At 37.6% G+C, this 20,748-nt stretch overlaps 1 protein-coding gene across 2 annotated transcripts; it reads left to right on the top strand.

Annotated features, from left to right (window-relative positions):
* The first annotated feature begins 8,731 nt into the window (after positions 1–8,731).
* Positions 8,732–13,222, top strand: LOC111784361 (lysosomal Pro-X carboxypeptidase-like). 2 transcript variants are annotated; one of them, XM_023665080.1, is made up of 8 exons: positions 8,732–9,110; positions 9,181–9,367; positions 10,410–10,543; positions 10,628–10,993; positions 11,968–12,129; positions 12,725–12,804; positions 12,885–12,934; positions 13,014–13,222. In XM_023665080.1, the coding sequence occupies exons 1-8, from the start codon at positions 8,733–8,735 to the stop codon at positions 13,163–13,165; spliced, it is 1,509 nt and encodes a 502-aa protein (XP_023520848.1). In that variant the 5' UTR covers position 8,732; the 3' UTR covers positions 13,166–13,222. The 2 variants fall into 2 exon arrangements, with proteins under 2 accessions (XP_023520848.1, XP_023520849.1); XM_023665081.1 differs by having other exon boundaries at positions 12,725–12,800; positions 13,014–13,146.
* Positions 13,223–20,748: the final 7,526 nt, after the last annotated feature.

The raw sequence follows: 20,748 nt of genomic DNA, 5'->3' as shown, positions 1-20,748 counted from the left end.
GTAGCGTGTGCGGCATATGTACTGCAAAAAGACGCAGAAGTGTGGTGGGCGGATCACAACATGTGAAACCTTTAAGGAAGCCTTCCTGAAATATTACTAATGAAAGGAAACCCATATAAAGAAACAGAAAGAATTTAACCACCTGACCCAAGTTGAATGCATGGTGGATTAGTATGATCAAGAATTCATGAGATTAAGAAGGTTCGCACCTTCACTACTAGACACTGAAGAGAAACAGACGGATAAATTTGTGTTGGGGTTGAACCTAAAGGCCCGCCGCATGTTGGAGGCATTTAACCCGAAAACTTACGAAGAGGCCCTAAAGACGGCCGAGGCTCTAGAGGTGAGGAGAAAAATCTAGAGCCAACGGTTGGTAGGCTCCGGTGTGTGTTATAAATGCGCTCGTGCAGGTCACGTGGCTAGAGCTTGCCCTGCAAGGGACACGAGAAACCGTACGGAACCCCTTAGAGGTCGGGTCGCTCAAGAACCCACCATGCAAACCCACGCACAAACCAGGACTTATGCAACGACCAGTAAAAAGACGGGAACGTCTGGCATCGTGGTGACAGGTACGCTTTCTATACTAGGATGCTTTGCATTGACGTTGTTTGATTCGAGTTCTACCCATTCATTTTTTTCTTTGCCATTTGTTAGTCAATCAGGGTTTGTAGTAGAACCCTTAATGTATGTATTGTCAGTCGGTACCCCAGCAGGGGTAGACCTAGTCAAGAAAAATGAGTAAAAGACGAACAAGTGGTAATAGCTGGACGAACTATCCACATAAACCTAAAAGTAGTAGATATGACAGATTTTGACGTCATACTAGAAATGGACTGGCTAGCCAAAAACTTTACTAGCATAGACTGCCATAAGAAAGAAGTGGTATTCACACCTCCAAACGGACTTACCTTTAAGTTTAAAGGAACCTTCATAGGCACCACCCTAAAAATAATATCGATGATGAAAGCTAGACGCCTGGTACAACAAGGGGGGTGGGCGATTCTAGCCTGTGCATTAAACACAAAAGGAAAGGAAAAAACAATAGATACGGTACCCATAGTAAACGAATTCACAGATGTCTTTCCGGAGTACCTCCCGGGAATCCCTCCATTGCGAGCGGTAGACTTTGGAATAGAATTGGAACCAAGAACGGGACCCATCTCTAAAGTCCCATACCGCATGGCCCCAATAGAATTAAAAGAACTAAAATCACAACTACAAGACTTATTAGATAAAGGCTTCATTCGACCTAGCGTATCTCCTGTGGGTGTGCCAATGTTTTTTGTTAAAAAGAAAGATGGCTCTATGCATCTATGCATTTCCTACAGAGATTAAACAAGAGGATGGTAAAAAACAAATATCCATTACCCCGCATCGAGGACCTATTCAACCAACTTTGAGAGGCAACATTGTTTTCCAAAATATACCTTCGATCAGGATATCATCAAATTAAGATTAAAAATGAAGATATACCGAAAACAACCTTTCAAACCAGATATGGCTACTATGAGTTTGTGGTAATGTCCTTTGGCCATACCAACGCTCCAGCGATGTTCATGGAATTAATGAACCGAGTATTTAAGGAGTGCTTAGACACGTTTGTGATCGTGTTCATAGACGACATCCTGATATACTCGAAAACGGACCAAGAACACCAAGAGCACCTTCGAAAAGCCCTAACTATCTTAAGGGAGAACAAGTTGTATGCCAAATTCTCCAAATACGAATTTTGGCTATGACAGGTTTCGTTTTTGGGACGCGTAGTGTTCAAAGACAGAATTTTAGTAGATCCCACCAAGATAGAAGCCGTCAAGAAATTGAAATGTCCAACTACGGTCACCGAGATATGAAGTTTCTTGGAATTGGCAGTTACTATCGAAGGTTCGTCCAAGACTTTGCTTAGGATCGATCTGATTGACCAATAATATGATTAGGTAAGAATCGATTAAAAATTGGTCAAGAATATGTCTCGAAAAAAAATTGAGAGAAAAAGTAGAGTATAGAAAGAATATCGAAAGATAAGAAAGTAGTCCCTCGAAATAAAAAATAGAAAATGAAATCTTAATATAAATAGAATATATATATCATACGTATATATATTTAGATGTATATTATAACATTCCAAGACTTTATCCTTGCAAAGTCTTTAATGCCCGCATGAAGTTTTGCATTGTAAGAGTTAGAGAATTGAACATGAAATTGATGCCATGGATTCATATAGGTTGGCTTGGATACAAAGAGAAAAATCGAACTTTCATTAATGATAAATTGGTAACACCCGTATAAGCTAATCAAGTAAGTGGTCTTACTATACGATAGACTAAAAATTGTATGAGTTATGATGATGTATGAACTAAATCGTACGATGCAACATGAGTTTTGATGATGTATGAGTTATGATGATGTTTGGGTTACGATACTTGATGATGTGCGCAGTATATATATTTTGATGAATGATATACTTGATATGTTTGATGCACTTTGTGGCAATATGATGAGTATGATGATTGCGTGACGTTTACCTTAACATGATGATGTTTTCCATGTTGAACATGCCTTATGATGTTGTTTTCCATATTGCATCATGTCGTTAGATCGACATAGGACACAACCCTAAGAGTATGAAGATGATATTAATGTAAATATCCATGAGCACGTGTTACATAGTGTAACCAAGAGATGAGACTAGAGGGTTGTGTCAGAAGAGATGTATAATTGGACTTAGAGGGATCTCATGCATATTGTATGTTCATAAAGCATAGGGCTACTTCCCCTAGAGATGATGAGTGCAGACGCGCACCGTATGATGAGCGCAAATGCGCACAGGTGCAAATGCACACAGATGAGGGTGTTCATGAGGCGCATGACACTATGGGGTTCCGCTGACCTCCGGACGTCGCTACAGATTAGCTTGACCAGAGGGTCCAGGGGGTGTGCGAGCGCCCTGGGGATTCACACTCGCACGTGTGAGTCGTGTGTAGGGAAGTACTACACATCCAATTTGTCCGAGACTGGAGGCCACCCCTAAGATGATTAGAGATAGGTCCCTAAATCATGATTGCATGTGTTTGCATTTGCATGGCCCCTATAGTGGGGCCACTTACTGAGTATTCTTTGAAATACTTAGGCCATGTGTCACATCATTTTTCAGGTCAAGGCAAGGCGCACTTGTACGAAGGACGGCGACATCGCGATCAGAGACTGTGGCACGTGCATAGGGTAGATTCATATTTAAATTTCTAGTCTTAAGTTAGAATAGGTTGTTTTGCATTTCATTGTTTTAAATTATTTTGTATTTGTTTTTGTTTTCTCTAAATTTCAGTATTTCATATTTAAACACGTAAGACCATGGCTGTGTTTTCCAGAGAAGAAGTTGTTTTAAACGNATTTAGGGTCGTTACAAGTGTAGATCCCCATTGTGCTTGGACGAAGTAGGAAAACGAGAAATGGTAGGACCCGAGTTGGTCCGCATCACCAACGAGGCGATACAGAAAATGAGAGCAAGGATGAGTACCGCACAAAGTAGGCAAAAGAGCTATGCCAACGATGGGTGTAGGAACTTAGAGTTCGAAGAGGGGGACCCAGTGTTCCTAAAATTAGCTCCTGTGAAAGGCGTTCTAAGATTCGAACGTAAGGGAAAGCTAAGACTCCGCTTTATTGGACCTTTCAAAATCCTCGAAAGAATAGGTTTAGTAGCGTACAAACTAGCCTTACCACCTTTGCTCTCGAGCATACACGATGTATTCCATGTGTCCATGTTGAGGAAATATATTACGGACCCTATGTATGTGATAGACTACAGAATCCTTGAGATCGAGAAAAACTTGAGTTATCAGGAGAAACTAATTAAAATCCTAGCTCAGGAAGTGAAAGCCTTACGTAATAGAAACATAGGGTTCGTCAAAGTATTGTGGCAAAACCACCAAACAGAGGAAGTGACGTGGGAACGAGAGGAGGAAATAAAGGAAAAATATCCCGAATTGATCCACGAGTTTGAGACTTTTGGGGACGAAAGTTCTTTTTAGAGGTAGATAATGTAACGGATTAGATTAAAAAAAAAACAAATTTGTAGTCGTCGGCAGGACCGAAAACTATTCTGGCATGAATGGTACTATAATTCTAAATGTCTGGATTATTCTGGCGTGAATGGTACTATAATTCTGAATGTAAACAGCATGTAATGTATGACATGAAATCACGATAAATTGCACGAAATGTAACCCCGTTAGGATTATGTATGATACGTAGACTGAAAAATAAGAAATGACATGAAGCATGAAAGATGATTGTGGGGTTATATTTATTAATGATAAAAGTAGAAATATTGGGGACCTCATGCATTATGTGTGCTCATGCATTGGGGGGATACCCCTATTCCATCACGAGGGTACGGACGCGTACATCCAATGGCAGGACAACGATCGTTATGTTTTGCATAGTGCTGCCGTGATAGTTACTAGTTCTAACGGGTGTCCAACCTAAGGAGCTCCCAGAGTATGCTCGCCCGACAAGGAAAGTGGCCCAGCGGTGTGCGAACTGACTGGTGAGCCCATACTCGCACGTATGAGCTGTGTGTAGAGTATATGGTACACGTCCAAATTACTCGTTAGGACAGCATCGTAGGAAGACAGATTGAAAGATAGGTCTCATCATCTCATTTGCATATGATTGTTGCATAACCCCAATAGGGGGTCACTTACTGAGTATTCTACAAATACTCAAGCCTTGTGCTGTTATATTTTCAGATAAAGGAAAGGCACCCATATGAGATCGACGGCGGCATCGCACATCCCGGGATAGTGGCACATGCATAGGATAGTTGTTTTCCATTTCGTAGTATAGGTTAGTATAGGTTGAATTTCATTTGCATTCATAGTATAGGTTAGTTTAGGTTGAATCCCCGTTTGCATCATTAGTATATGATAATATAGGTTGAATTGTAACCGTATAATAAATCATAGGGTAGTATAAGACATTTATTTCAGCGTTGTTCTTTTTCCTTTCTTTCCCTTGCATTCGTTATTCATGAAGTAATAAAAGGCAAACTTATGTCGTATTTATGATAAGAGCTCATATAAGGTAAATTCTGCATTTAAAATATAGTAAGAACCATAGATTAAATAGGTAAAATTTAGGGTCGTTACAGTTGGTATCAGAGCCAGACACTGGACGATGTGCCAGCCTTCTCATTGTTCCCTGAAGGGGGTAGACACGAGGCGGTGTTCCAGTAAGGACACTGCGCCCCAAAGGAGGGTGAATTTGGGGGCGGTCCACATCGATTGGAGGAAGGAAAGAGTGTTAGCGAGGACACTGACCCCGAAGGGGGGGGGGGNCCATTTATAAGGGTGTGGAAACCTTTCCCTAGTAGACGCGTTTTAAAGCCTTGAGGGGAAGTCCGAAAGGGAAAACCCAAAGAGAACAATATCTGCTAGCGGTAGATCTGGGCCGTTACAGGTTTCTTGAAGTTAGTAATTCTTGTAAATATATCTATGCTTGCTTCATATAATTAAAGTGGGCAGATGATGTGAATGCAACTTTCGACCACTGGAATCGTCATTGATGTTGCTTCATATAATTAAAGGGGGCAGATGAAAGAAAAATTAGCTTATGGATTGCGATATGTGAATGCATCTTTTGACCACTGGAATCAAACATGTGGTTGCATCATTGACGTCTTGTCTTGTCTTTTTTGATAATGGGGATACGGTTGAGTCAACTCTGCCCATTAGTATTATTTAGAACGTTAAAAGTGGCTCTGCCCATTAGTATTGTTTAGAACGTTAAAAGTGGTGTACATTTAAATAAGAGTACAAATTCACCTCTAGCTGATATTGTTCTTTTTTAGCTTTTCCTTCTAGGTTTGCTCTCAAAGTTTTTAAAATGAGTCTCTTAGTTAAAGGTGTTCACACTCTTATAAACTGATGTTTTGTTCTTCTCTCCAACCTTCTCCCCAATCGATGTGGGATCTCACACGTCTTTTCTATAATCACCACCAAATTTGTGACTTTTAATAATAGATATTATTTATGAGGTGTCACATAAATTATTGAAAAATTCTAGCTTGTAAAACCATAAATACTAAATTCTTACTTAGGTGTCTAATTTTTATAATTTATCCTACAAATAGAAAAATAGGAGGGGAATTTGACTTGATGTTGCTTGGACCTCGGTGCTGGAGTCGAGGGAGTATGGTGATCGAACAATGAAGCAAAATAGAGACGAACAATGACAAAGTTGAATGGTGGCGGGTGAAGTCGATGCATAAGCTAAAGAAGTCAATTAGTCAACATGATTAGTTATTCACTAAAGCCAAAGGTAAAATCAGAGCCATTTCCACAAGTCGGACAAAACCACCACTCCTAGATGGAGCTGTTAACCGAGTTAATTATGCAGGAATTCAATGAATGATGCATGCGACTGTGGTTTTTAGATTTTCTCCTCGAGTTGCATGTAGTTGTAGCTTGTAAGAGGAGTCGAGATCACTTAATTATATAGCTGACTACTCTAGGATTTATCTACCATGCATGTCTACGAAAGCCACGTAGCTAAATATTAGATAGGTAGATATTAGGTAACACAATAATAATAACAAAAATGGTATACATAACGTGAAGTTTTAAGAATGAAAGATGAAGTGATTGAAGAAGCATCCTTTAATGGATGGGAGCATGATGAGGGTATGTATGCAAGCTTAGTGTCAAATGCTAATGGAGTATCTATCCTATTGGATGGCTTCTTGGTGGATGTCTTGTAATGCTTTTCATGCCACGTTTTTATGCTTCAACCTTCTATTAATGCTCCACCACTACATTCATAATAAAATTAATTTACTCCTCTTTGAACAAAAGTTTATACTTTAATGCATAAAGTTTTTAAAATAAGTCTACAAAAACGGCTTAATTTACTCCTCCTTTGTTAAAAAGTTTTATGCTTTAATGCTTAAAGTTTTCAAAATAAGTCAACAAAAACGACTTTATTGTTCACCGAGGTAAAATAATTCAATTCGCAAGTGACATTTTTTTGGTTGGGTAACCAGACCAACTCAAAAACAGGGTTATTACTCAACCCAACTACCTTACTTTTAAGATTATTATGAAAATTAAAAATATTTTAACCTTTGTAACTAATGTTAGTGATAGGCTTGTAAATATTTGATATTTGAGATTTATGAGATTTTGGTTAGTAAGGTAATATGCACAACACAACAACCTAAAATTTTGGGTTACTAAAAAAGATTTATCCAACTCAACCCAGGTACACCGGAAAATCTATAGCCAAACAAGCCATACAAAATTTGAGCCTACATGGAAGGATTATTAGGAGGGTAGCCATTTTTTTTCTTTTGTAGCTATCCACTTATATCTTTTTTTTTTTTTTTTTTTTTTTTTTTTTTTTTTTTTTTTTTTTTTTTTTTTTTTTTTTTTTTTTTTTTTTTTTTTTTTTTTTNTTTTTTTTTTTTTTTTTTTTTTTTGCCTATTAGGAATTCCAAAACTTATGAAATTTCTTTAGTAGGTCTTCGTTTCCACGTGCGTGGAGACTTCCCACGCGTGAGTACATACGCGCACTTGGGAACGAGAAGTGCACTCCTTGCACGACATGTGACACACATGGATAGGCACATCAGTGGACTGCTTGGATTGTGGGTGCTTAATCGGGTCCCGCCTCAATTCAACGGTCAAGCAAAGCGGGTCGCATTGGGTCACCCTCGGTTGACCCAATCAACTTAGTTTCTTTTCTCAAATAACTCAAATCAACTTAGTTTCTTCACCAAAATTGTAGAGTTTTAATTAATCTATTCAAAGATCAATTCAACTTCCTCTCCCTTCATGAAATTTGAGGAAATCCCTCCAAAAATCATGAACAACCTATAAAAAATGGAAAATCTAACCCTAAGAAAATCTCTTGGATCTAAAGGAAAATTGAAAACGAAAACTCGAAATCCGTAACTCTCGATCTATCTTGTTACTTGATGGATTTGGATGACTAAAATGTCCAAATACATACGGCTCAATCCAATGAATTTTTTTGTGAAAGACCTTTGCTAAAATCCGACTGCAAGCTGCCGTTTAGAGCGGATTTCAGTTTCTCTCTACCTCTCTCTCAAACCCTAATCTCCACCTTTTTTTTTTTTTTTCCTTCTTCTTCCTTCATAAAACTTATTAGGGTAATAGCAAACCCCTCATTCGAAAAGAGGCTCAAAAGGATCCTTTTGCCCATCGGGGTTTAAATTGACCGTTTTTTTTTTTTATTTTATATTTTTCTGAGTTTATGGGATTTTTATAAGAATTTTTCTCTTCTACATCATCTTAAAATCCAGCTTCTAAGTCTCTCAATAAAATTTAATCCTTGTCGGGGCTCCAGTCTTATACAAGTCAATCCATGTACACCCCTACAATCGATAGCCAAACAATTATTAAAAGTCATACAAATTTGAGTCAACGTTCAAGTGATTATTACGAGGGTAACTATTTTTCTCGATCATAAGCAAAAAGCAATCGAGACTATTGCTAGTCATCGAAACAAGCTTTCAAATTCAGAAACTTATATTTAGTAGGTGGAGACAAAGATAAAAGCGATTTTGATATTTCCAAATTCCAATGTTCAATAATAAGTAATGAGAAAAATGAGAGGAAGTGACGAAGTTTAGGCAATAAGAAAGAGTGGGAAAAATAGGGTTCTTGTGGGCTATAAATACATATCCACACCTTAAGTTGATCAACTTGGGGAACAACATGGATAGCATTTTGAGCCAATCCATAGTACTCCCACTACTACTCCTTCTCGCTTCTTCCTATGCATCTGCCCACATCCCACGCCTTGGCGTCCAAAGAAGGGCATCCCGAAACAAGCCCCAACAAGCTAGCACACTCGACGGTCTAGCCACTTTTTATTACAAACAACCACTCGATCACTTCAATTATTTACCTCAAAGCTACGACACGTTTGATCAACGATATGTTATTGATTTCAAACACGGGCAAGGTGTGAATCCCAATGCTCCCATCGTTGTTTATTTCGGTGCCGAAGGAGATATCGACGATGAGATATCGTTTATGAGATTTCCCATTCGTCTTGCGTCTCGATACAAGGCTATGCTTGTGTATTTAGAGGTAAGAGGTGTTAAGGTTATTGCCTCGAATGTATTCGATCTTATTTTTGACATGTTTTGCTTGTTTATAGCATCGATTTTATGGGAAATCAGTACCATTTGGTTCGATAGAGAAGGCTATGAAAAATGCGAGCGTTCGAGGATATTTGAATTCGGCTCAAGCCTTAGCTGATTATGCGGAAATGCTTTTGCATATCAAAAAAATGTTTGCTTCTCAAACTTCTCCTATCATTGTCATTGGAGCCTCCTATGGTGGAAGTAAGTTAACTTAATCGTTTTAAATTTTCATAATTCTTTCAAGGGAATGAATTTCTAATATTATCCACTTCACCTTCACCTTAACATTGAAGCGTCCGTGAGTTGTTGATAGAGACAAGGATTCTCTACAATTGTATGATATTATCCACTTTAATATGATAAAGTACACCTAGAGCCTTCGACATGGCTCTGATACCACTTGATAGTGACAAAGAACCTCCAAAGTAGTATGATATTATTCATTTTGAGTATAAGGTCTCATAACTTTAGTTTTAGTTTTCCCAAAATGTCTCATACCAATAGAGATAATACCCTTTGCTTATATATTCATGATCTTCCTCTTAATTAGCCAATGTGAAACTCCAGTAATCCTTAACAATTTTTGATAGATTTAGACCTTTGTCATAACAAATGATAAAACATTGATCATTATCTAGTTTATGAAAATTGAGCTTATAAACACTATTCATTGTGAGATCCCACATCCGTTAGGGAGGAGAACGAAACATTATTTATAAGTGTGTAGAGACCTCTCTCTAGCAAACGTGTTTTTAAAAACCTTGAGGGGAAGCCCGAAAAGGAAAGCCCATAGAGGACAGTATCTACTAGTGATGGGCTCGGGTTGTTAAATATCAAAGCCAGACATCCGGCGATGTGCCAGCGAGGAGGTTGGGTCTCGAAGAGGGTGGATTGGAGGGTCTCATATCAATTGGAGAAGAGGACGCTAGGGCCAAAATGGGTGGATTGTGAGATCCCACATCGGTTGAAAAGGAGAAAGGTGTGGAAACCTATCCCTAGTAGTGCCTAGTAGTGGCTTTGAGGGAAAATCCAAAAAGGAAAACCTAAAGAGTAGAATATTTGCTAAAAGGAAAACCTAAAAAGTACAATATTTGCTAGAAGTGGACTTGTTACAACTCATACCTATGAGTTTCTTTATTTTGTTATATACTTTTTGCTCGTGTTTTCGAAATAAGAATTTAAAAAAAAAAATAGTTTTCCATGATCATAATGAGTATATAATGAGTATGCAATGGATACACAGTGCTAGCTTCATGGTTTAGGCTAAAGTATCCCCACATCGCTCTTGGAGCCCTGGCTTCTTCAGCCCCAATCCTTTACTTCGATAACATCACACCTCAAGACGGATATTACTCCATTGTCTCCAAATCATTCAAAGTAACTCCAAACAATCAATCAATCCCTTTTTTCATAATTCAAAACGCTTCAAATTATTCCCAACAATCCATTTTATGAAATCAGGAAAGCAGCCAAACATGCTACGAAAGCATACGAAGATCGTGGGCCGAAATCGATCGAATCGTGAAGAACAAGCCAGATGGGCTCATGATTTTGAGCAAAAGATTCAAAACTTGTGAGAAATTGAATGGAAGTCATGAGCTGAAGAACCATCTGGACAATGTTTTCACGTACGCAGCTCAGTACAACAGCCCGCATGAGAAGCGAGTGAGAGGCGTATGTGCGGCCATTGATGAAGTAGCAAGGAAAAACAGCGACGTGATTGAGCAAGTGATTGCGGGGGTCGTTGCTTTGATGGGGGAGAGGGATTGTTACGATGTGTTTGAATTTGGGGATCCCAATAATCCCATTGATCCCTTTACATGGCAGGCATGTTGATTCTTTTGCTATGTTTTCCGTGCTTAATTTTTTAAATTATGAATTAGATAGGTGGTTAGGAATAACTCCTCTCCATAATGATTAGATATAGTTTATTTAGATTATAAGGTCTTGTGGATTAGTTTATCCTCCTCTCGAACAAATTACATTCTTTGTTTGATATTTGAGTCACTTTAACTACATCTTTGTTATATCCTACATTGGTTGGAGAAGAGAACGAAATACTCTTTATAAGGGTGTGGAAACATTTCTCTAGCAGAAGCGTTCTAAAGCGTTGAGGGGAAGCTCAAAAGATAAAGTCCAAAGAGGACAATATCTGCTAGCGGTAAGCTTGAACTGTTACAAATGGTATCAGAGCCAGATTATTGGGTGATATGCTAGCGAGGAGGCTGTTCCTCGAAGGGGGTAGACACGAGATGGTGTGCCAGTAAGAACGCTGAGCTCCAAAGGGGGTGGATTTGGTAGGGACCCCACATCAATTGGAGAAAGGAACGAGTGCCAACGAAGACGCTGGGCCATAGAGGGGGTGAATTGTGATATCCCTCGTTAGTTGGGGAGGAGAACGAAACATCATTTATAAGGGTGTGGAAACCTTTCCGCAGACGCGTTTTAAAGGCCCACATTGGTTGGGGAGGAGAACTAAACACCCTTCAATGGCTTGGGCCGTTACAAGATTCGAGGGAAAGTTCAAAGAGGCCAATATCTGCTAACGTTGGGCTTGAGCTGTTACAATCTTCGAAGCTCACACACTTCTTTGTTTGACATGGATAAGTTAAGAGCATCGCTCTTATACCATGTTATGAATCACTAACCTCCTTTAAGCATAAGCTCTCTACGCTTAACTCTGGGTTTTTCAAAAGACCTCATATGTTTTTCTTACTTGTAAACTCATGATTATTCTCTAAACTAGTCAAGGTGGGACTCCCTCCCAACCATCCCATCCTCACACAACTTAGTTTGTTCAGGAAAATAGCGAGATGGTAATGCCCATTGGCGTCAGTGGCAAGGACAAAGACTCGATGTTCCCAACGGCACCTTTTGACTTCAACAAATTTAAGAAGGATTGCAAAGCTTTGTATGGGGTTTCACCAAATCCTCATTGGATCACAACTTTCTATGGGGGCCAAGTAAGCCCTTAACTCACACATCTTTCACATTTTTAACCTAAACCAATAAAAATACTTTAAAATTAAAATTACAAAAAAAAAAAAAAAAAAAAAAAAAAAAANAGTTTTACAATAATATCTTTAAAACTTCCTAAAAAATATAAAAAATACTCTTCATTTTTAAAATTATTCTTAACCGTAATTCATTTTAAAAAAAATGGGCTATTTAGAGTAATAAATGATTTAAACATTTTTCTAAAATTTCAAGGTATTAATTTTAATGGGTATATTTGAAACATGATTCTAACAGTTTCATTCCATATGAATGGTTTAAGAATTTTTTTAAATTTATTTTAAAAAAATTAATTGTATTTTTTTTAAAATTATTTTTAAAAAATTAATTGTATTTTTTTTATATATTTTTTTAAAAAAGTTTAGATGGAAAAGTTAAAAAATATTTATGACATTTTAAAAGTTCTAATAGTATTTTAAAAATAAAGTAGGAACGTCTTTATCTAAAACTAACTATAAAGGGTATTTGAATCATTTTACAAGTAGTTTTAGTAGAAGGGCATTTTTATTAATTTAACCCAAAAAATTTTGATAAATTATGCAGGACCTGAAATTAATACTCCATCGGTTTGGAAGTAACATTATTTTCTCTAATGGCCTCAAAGATCCTTACAGCAGTGGTGGGTAAGAACAATATCTAAGCTCTTTAATTGGTACCACCTTCAAAGCTTCAAATTATTAATGGTATGGCGTTTGGATCGCAGGGTATTGCATAATATATCTGAGAGCATTGTTGCTATCCCCACGGCGGAAGGTAATGCTTTCATCATAATTTGATTAATTATTTTACATTTCATACCGTTTTTTAAATGCTAAAATTGTGATTAATGCAGGCTCCCATTGCTTAGACTTACAAGAAGGGAGGGAGGATGATCCTGAATGGTTGATAAGCCAAAGGAAGGCTGAAATGGGCATAATTGATGCTTGGATCTCGAAGTATTATGTCGATCTCTTACAATCCAACCAAACTCTACCTGCCTATTGATATATGTCTTGAAGAATGTCTAAAGTTGTTCTAATAAATCCTTTCTAAATTTGGAAACGAGAGATTAACAATGTGGATCAATTAGGTAGCTGTGTTTTTAAGATCAGATAATCGTGTTTCAAGGTAAAGAACAATGGTCTTTGAAATGCTTCGTGTTCCAGGGTGAAGAACAATGGTCTTTGAAATGCTTCTTACTTTCTAACAAGGATATTTTATTACACTGGTGTAATTGCCCAATAATAATAATAATCATAATAAAACAAACAAATAAATAATTAAAAAAAATTAGAAAAAAAAATTAGAAAAAAAAAAATTAGGATTGATATGGCTTCATCAGTAGACTTAATGGGATGAGAATAAATTTTGGTTTGTTTTTAAGGTAAATCATATCTCAGAATTCTCTCCTTTATAGTTAGCTTTAGAAAAAATTAAGTTCAGATCTTCATATATATATTGATATGTGTGAATTGTTTATAGTTCGATATGCTTATGATATGTTATAATATATGAATTGTATGATAATACTTACAGTACGATGTGTTCAATGATATGTTTGAGATAGGATACGAGAAGGATGCACAAAACATAATGTAACGATAGGAGTAAGATATGTTCATGAAACGTTAAGGTTAGGTTACGTATCGAAGTGCTATGGATATGAGAGACTGATAAAAGAATATGATTAGGTTATGGGTAGAAAGGTGTAACGACCCTAAATTTTTACATATCTAGAGTCACCACTAACGTCTCATGCTCATCTCTAATGAGAATATAACTCTAAGAAATGCTCATCTTTATTAGCGGAAAAATTTAAACCTTCAAAATACGTTAAAACATTAGAAAACACCGCCGGACTTACGTGTTTCAAACATCATACTAGAGTTCAAAATAAGATGAAAATAATTATAAATTAAATAATTTAAATAAATAAAATGCAAGCACCCTATCCTAACAAAATCTACGAATTTTAAATATGCAACTATCTTATGCACGCGCCACAGTCTCTGATCATGATGCCACCGTCAACCGTACATGGGAGCCTTGCTTTTACCTGAAAAACAATATGGCACACGGCCTGAGTATTTCGAAGAAATACTCAGTAAGTGACCCCACTATAGGGGCCATGCTAATGCAAACACATGCAATCATGAATAGGGACCTATCTCTAATCATCTTAGGGGTGGCCTCCAGTCTCNACTCAGTAAGTGACCCCACTATAGGGGCCATGCTAATGCAAACACATGCAATCATGAATTAGGGACCTATCTCTAATCATCTTAAGGGTGGCCTCCAGTCTCGGACAAATTGGATGTGTAGTACTTCCCTACACACGACTCACACATGCGAGTGTGAACCCCAGGGCGTTCGCACACCCCCTGGACCCTCTGGTCAAGCTAATCTGTAGCGACGTCCGGAGGTCAGTGGAATCCCATAGTGTCATGCACCTCATGAACACCCTCATCTGTGTGCATTCGCACCTGTACGCATACGCGCTCACCAGTCTGCACTCATCATCTCTAGGGGAAGTAACCCTATGCTTATGAACATACAAAATGCACGAGGTCCCTCTAAGTCCAATTATACATCTCTTCTAACACAACCCTCTAGTCTCATCTCTGGGTTACACTATGTAACACGTGCTCGTGGAGATTTACATTAATATCATTTTCATACTCTTAGAGTTGTGTCCTATTTCGATCTAACGACATGATGCAATATGGCACTCATCATCATCTAGCATGCTCAATATGGAAAACATCATCATATTAAGGTAAAAATCATGCAATCATCATGCTCATCANAATGCATCAAATATAACATGTACGCCTACATCGAAACATAAATAGCATACATTTGATAGACATCAAAACACAACGTCATACTCACACATCATCATAATTCAAACAATCTTTAGTCTATCCTATAGTAAGGCCACTTACCTGGTTGGCCTTAGCCGAAGTATTCCCTAATTTAATTAACGTAAGCTCCTGTTCCTCGAGAGCTGCTCCAAATGTTGCTGGAGTTCGCTTCATATCGCACCGTTCGTCACCTTTCGTTAGTATTTCACATTTTAATTAATAATCCAACTAACAATGTGAAATACAGCTCTAAACCGGTCTCAGTAAAAATCAAATTCCACGTTTTCATTGTTTCTANCGCTGTTGTACCACTTTGTTTCTCTTCGCTCTATAATCTTTTTCCTTCCTACAAATGACTATGCAATTATAAAACAATATTCCATCCATTATGTTTTCTTTTCTTTCCTAGTACGACTATCAATTCACAGAAGCCATTTTCAATCTGTTATGTTTTCTTCTCTTTCCTAAAGGCTACTATCAATTAACACCATTTTCAATCTATTCTGTTTTGTCCACTTTCACAAATGACTATAGAATTCAAGAAATCAAGTTTCAATCTATTTTTATTTTCCTTCAGTAAAAATGCCTCTCCATCAATCAATTATGATTTTCTTCTCTTTCCTAAAATGATGATCCAAACAAAGCCATTTTCAACCGATTATGATTTTGGATAAAATATCCAAAAATCTAAATAATTGAAATAACTTTTCTATCTTGAAGAAAGAAGAGGAGATCTAACTTACAAATAACTTTTCTATCTCTTTCCCTTCCAATTAAATCACTTGAAGTGAAGGCCTATCTCCAATTTTTCTCTCCCATAATTTGCTTATCTTTCCTTTGTTTCTTTCTCCCATTTTTTCCTTCCCAAAATCTGCCATTTTTTTTTGTTTCTGTTTCCTTTTTTTTTTCCAGATAATTTTGCAGTTGTAGGAGGTGTGGGGAGATATTTGGGGAAAGTGGAGAGAGTCAATAATTTACTTTTTTTTTTTTTTTTTAATTATTATTTACTTATTATTATTATTTTCTTTTTCTTTTTCTCTTTTTTTCGGGGTCGTTACAAAAGGATAGGATGGTGATAGATTGATAGAATGATAGCGTCAAGATACGTTCATGTGACGATATGACTAAGGTACGTTCATGTAACGATATGATTGTTACATGTATAAGAACGCCAAGGCTATGATAAGTTAGGGAATGATATGATCACGAAGTGTTCACGATATGATATGCTTATGATACGAGAAGTGAATGACTAATATATATATGTTGTGATATGATATGAACTATATTGGTATGAAATATGTGATAAGTTGACATGTTTATGATATGATATATTGTGATGCGATATGTTATGGTATGAGATGTATATGAGGAGATGTCATGTTAAAAGACATGGAATATTATGTTATGTCTCTTAAATTGTATGTACAAAGCATGATATGAATGACATGAAATCACGATAAATGACATAAAATATAACCCCGTTAGAATTATGTATGATATGAGACCTGAAAAATGAGAAATGATGTGATATGAATGATGAACGAGATGTGAAATGATATGAAAAAAGATATGATATGTACAGAATGCAAGTGGGGTTGTATTAAATGATAATGAAAATGGAAAAATGTTGGGACCTCATGCATTATGTGTGCTCATGCATTGGGGGATACTCCTATTCCATCATGAGGATACGGACGCGCACATCCATTAGGCAGGTGAAGTATCGTTATGTTTTTACATAATGTTGTCGTGACGGTTACTAATTGTAACACCCCAAAAATAAAGGAAAGCTACCTATGCAAGACCCAAAGGATCGAAGGAAGGAAATTATGAGGATTAAGCAAGGAAAGGGGTCTTAGTAAGCCATTTCTAAACCCTAAGAAGTAATCTTAAGGACTTAAGACCTTTGGAGAAGGATTGAGAATGAAAGTGTAAGCGAAAAGGACGAAAATGTCATTTTCCAATTATCAAGGATCTTTCTAGATTTTTAATTCCTTATGGAATTTCAAGACTTTTTAGGAAAATTATGGATTTTTTGAGAAAATAATAATAAAATATTTGGTAAGTGTCAAATTACCAAAATACCCTTGAAGTTAAAGATAATTACGGGTTTGCCATTCTGCTAAAAAATCAGAAACTTCACAGTGCCTTCTGCACAACATCCTTCGAATCTCGACTCTCAGCCATTGGATCTCCTCCAAACTTGTATATATTCTAGAACACTAACGGATCGTCACATCCAACGGCTAGGATTCAAAACCAAGGTTGGTGAGGCTCTGATCGGAGTAGATATTTCCGACGGAATGCTCTACCTAGTTCAATCTGGGCAAATGAACTCAAATACCTCAAAAACTCCAATCGAAAATTCACGACGATTCTGGAGCTACCAATGTCGGTTTAAGTTTCCCCTATAAATTCTGTAGTTGGGACAATCGTTTGGAACAAGAATCGAGTAAGGTTGAGCTCCCAGTCGTTGGCAAAAAGTGTTTAGATTTTGGGTCTCCTACTCTCGGGTTTCTTCTAAATTCAAGAGCAATTCTCCACCATTCCTTTTCAAAATTATTCCTATAGCTTCTAGACAAGATTATCCACAAGTTCTATGAAGGAATAGAGTTCTGAAAGTGCCTAGAAACCATTTCCTCAATCCCAACCGCTATTAAAGAACTTTAAGGAAAACTCAAAATTCCAATCTGAGGATACACAAGTATTCTTCGAGCAAGGACGACCCCAGTAGGTTTCTGCACCTCCAGAGAATGTTTCCATAGAAGACCACAAAGAGAAATAACCTCAGAAACGTTCCCAATTGAAGAAAATCTGTTTCAGGTTCAAATTTGGGGTAAGTGTCGAATTCCTATCTATAGCCTCTTTTCCTTCAAATTAAGGATTCCTTTAGCTTCAGAGAAAGAAGATGAGTAACTTTGATGAAAAAATCAAGATCTGAAACGTAGAAGAACAAGATATCCAAGAGATTGAAAATTGGAGGTGTCGGGTAACTTGCAGACCGAGAGTGATTTCTCGAAATTAAGGTCCCACACTCAAAGTCATTCCTCCAAACTAATTTCGTTAGCTTGAGGGAACAATAAGGAAGAGGTTTCATGAAGAAATCGAGGCTCGAAAACCCCTAGAATCGGCTACCCAATAAGACATCCTCTGTTTTTACTCCAGTGAGAAATCATATTTTGGACGAATTTTGGAAGCAAATATCTTAGGCTACAATCCACGAAAAGGTATGAAGTCAATCCCTAACTCTTCCTTGTAACACCATCTTTAAGTTTCATGAAGAAATTGAGGGAAGAAACGGTGTGATAGGAGCTGGGGAGGGGAGTTTCAGATGGCGGCGCTATAGCCGACCGCGTCTTCTTCCCGTGTGGAGGAAGAAGACGATGACATGGCTGGTTCAGTTGAACCGGCCATGTCAACCCAAAACACGACCTTTCCTCGGGTTTTTTAAATTTTAACCCCCTTCTAGACCGGTTCTCATGAAAAACCTTATAGTTCCAGAAACTAGACACAATAAGGAGTCTGTGAAAGGAAAGTTGAGGTAATTCGGGTACGGGAAGCTCAAGAACGGAGGTCCCGAACGTCGACAACGAGGTAAGTAGCCACCTTGGACTTTTTTTTAAGAAATACTTGTAGGAATCACTTTGATTTACATATAAACTCTAAACAAAGTATGAACTAGGGTTAGATGAAATAAAAACTCAAAGAACTGTGAGTTAAGACCCTAAACCGATCAAATTGCTTGGTAATTAGGTAACGTTAGAATATCCCACTAGATGAACTCTGCTGCCTATGAAATTTTAATGCTGAGCATATTATAGCATGTTGAGGCTATATATGAAGTTTGGTAGTCATTGGATAAGGATAAGTAAGTAAACCAAGAAATGGTGTAGAATGACCATAATGCCCCTAAGGATATCTACCTACAGTTCATGACCTAGATGACCTCCAAATGCTATGAGACCCTGAAGTAGATCTTGTTTTATGATGTTTGATGATTTGGTGAAGTTTTAAAGATATTGGAGCACGTTAAGTAGCAAAACCAAGAATTAGGGTTGAAATGACTAAAATGCCCCTAGGACTACTTATGAGATTTCAAGGTCTAGACGTGCTCCGAATGATTTGCTACCTCTTATAAAGTCTATTATGAACGACATGAAGATAAGTTTGAGGCTTCAAGTTGATTGGAGCAAGTTTGGAACCTAAACCAAGTTAGGACCCAAGAACCACCTAAAGGAAACACCACAAGACTCTAAACTCTTCTAGAACACTCTAAAGAACTCCTTAGAAATCTATGACCTTCTAGAACAACTCACACTAAGATGGATTCATATGGTTACAAATATAAGTTACAACTTATACCTTAAGGAATTAAGGACCTTAGAAACTTACAAGATTAAGAACCAAGAACAACAACACACAAGCTTTACAACTACCCAAGTAAGAAGAATGCTAGGTACCACTCAAGGACGAAGGACCAAGGTCCCCAAACTCAAAAATTCAAGAATGCTAGGTAATACTCTAATCATTTCCAAAGAGACCCATGATTTCCCACCAAGCGGTGCCCAAGAATTCCTTTTCTAGGTGGGATGCCCTGCACAATGTTTCCATTGCAGGATGTCATGCCTCAAGTTTCCCTCACCTAGAAGAGATGCAGACTTGCAGGATGTCATGTTCAAGTATGCACCGAGCAAATGACCTTTATGGTCTATTAAGGGGAGTAGTCTAAAGTCACGGAGGAACAAGAAGAGAGTAAGTTACCTTAGCCACGAATCAAGAACCGCCTAAGACCTCCCTTGGTACAACATGCTCATGACTTAGACTACGTTGCTTGGAACACATGAACCCTGAGCGTAGGTAAGCAAACTGTATTATAGGGCAAACCGTTGATGCAGTATTAAGACTACATAGCTTGGAACGTAAGAAGCCTTGGATGTAGGTTTTCAGACTATGTCGATTGGCACACATGAAGCCAAGCATAGGATTAAGCAGACTGTATCGAAGGGCAAGCCCTAAGATGCGGTAAGACTACGTCGCTTGGAACGCATGAAGCCTTGGATGTAGGTTAAGGCTATGTCGCTTGGAACGCATGAAGTCTTGGACATAGGATTGTTAGGTGCATGTCTAGTGCCGTAAATCCTATGAGGAGTGTCTTGGAGAACAAACCAAGAATAGAACAAGAACCAAGAAAGTACCAAGAACAAGAGAAAGATCAAAGACTAGAACAAGAATCAAGATCCTAGTTCTAAGGACAAGAACCAGGAACAAAGGACCAAGAACCAAAAACCATAGTACTAAGGCCCTTAAAGGAAAACCAAGGTTTTAGGATTCAAGGACCAAGGTCCTCAAGAAAGATCAAGATAAGAACCCCAAGTTAAGAACAAGAATTAAAGGGGCCTAAGTACTTACAACAAGAACAAGAACAAGAACAAAGAATGTGGTACCCTAGCATATCAAGGACACGATTAAGAGCCTACAAGTAGGCTACTTACTAAGTATTGTACTCATTCCTTATTCTCCATTTTTTTTTCTAGGTGATAAGAAGTTGGTCAAGGTCGGGAGCGGACTCTGGAGCAGGTGCCGTAGACTAGCCTCATTCGTCGTCCTCAAACCTTTTGTATTAAAATGTTTGGCGTCTGTTCCTTATTCTGTCTATTAACTATTATGTTGTATTTTAAATTACTAATGTGTTGTAACACCAAAAAAAAAAAAAAAAAAGGT

The sequence above is a fragment of the Cucurbita pepo genome, unplaced genomic scaffold (assembly GCF_002806865.2).
Source record: "Cucurbita pepo subsp. pepo cultivar mu-cu-16 unplaced genomic scaffold, ASM280686v2 Cp4.1_scaffold000192, whole genome shotgun sequence".
Lineage (NCBI taxonomy): Eukaryota > Viridiplantae > Streptophyta > Magnoliopsida > Cucurbitales > Cucurbitaceae > Cucurbita > Cucurbita pepo.
The sequence above is the reverse complement of the archived record's forward strand: the minus strand, read 5'-3'. Positions and strand labels throughout refer to the sequence as shown.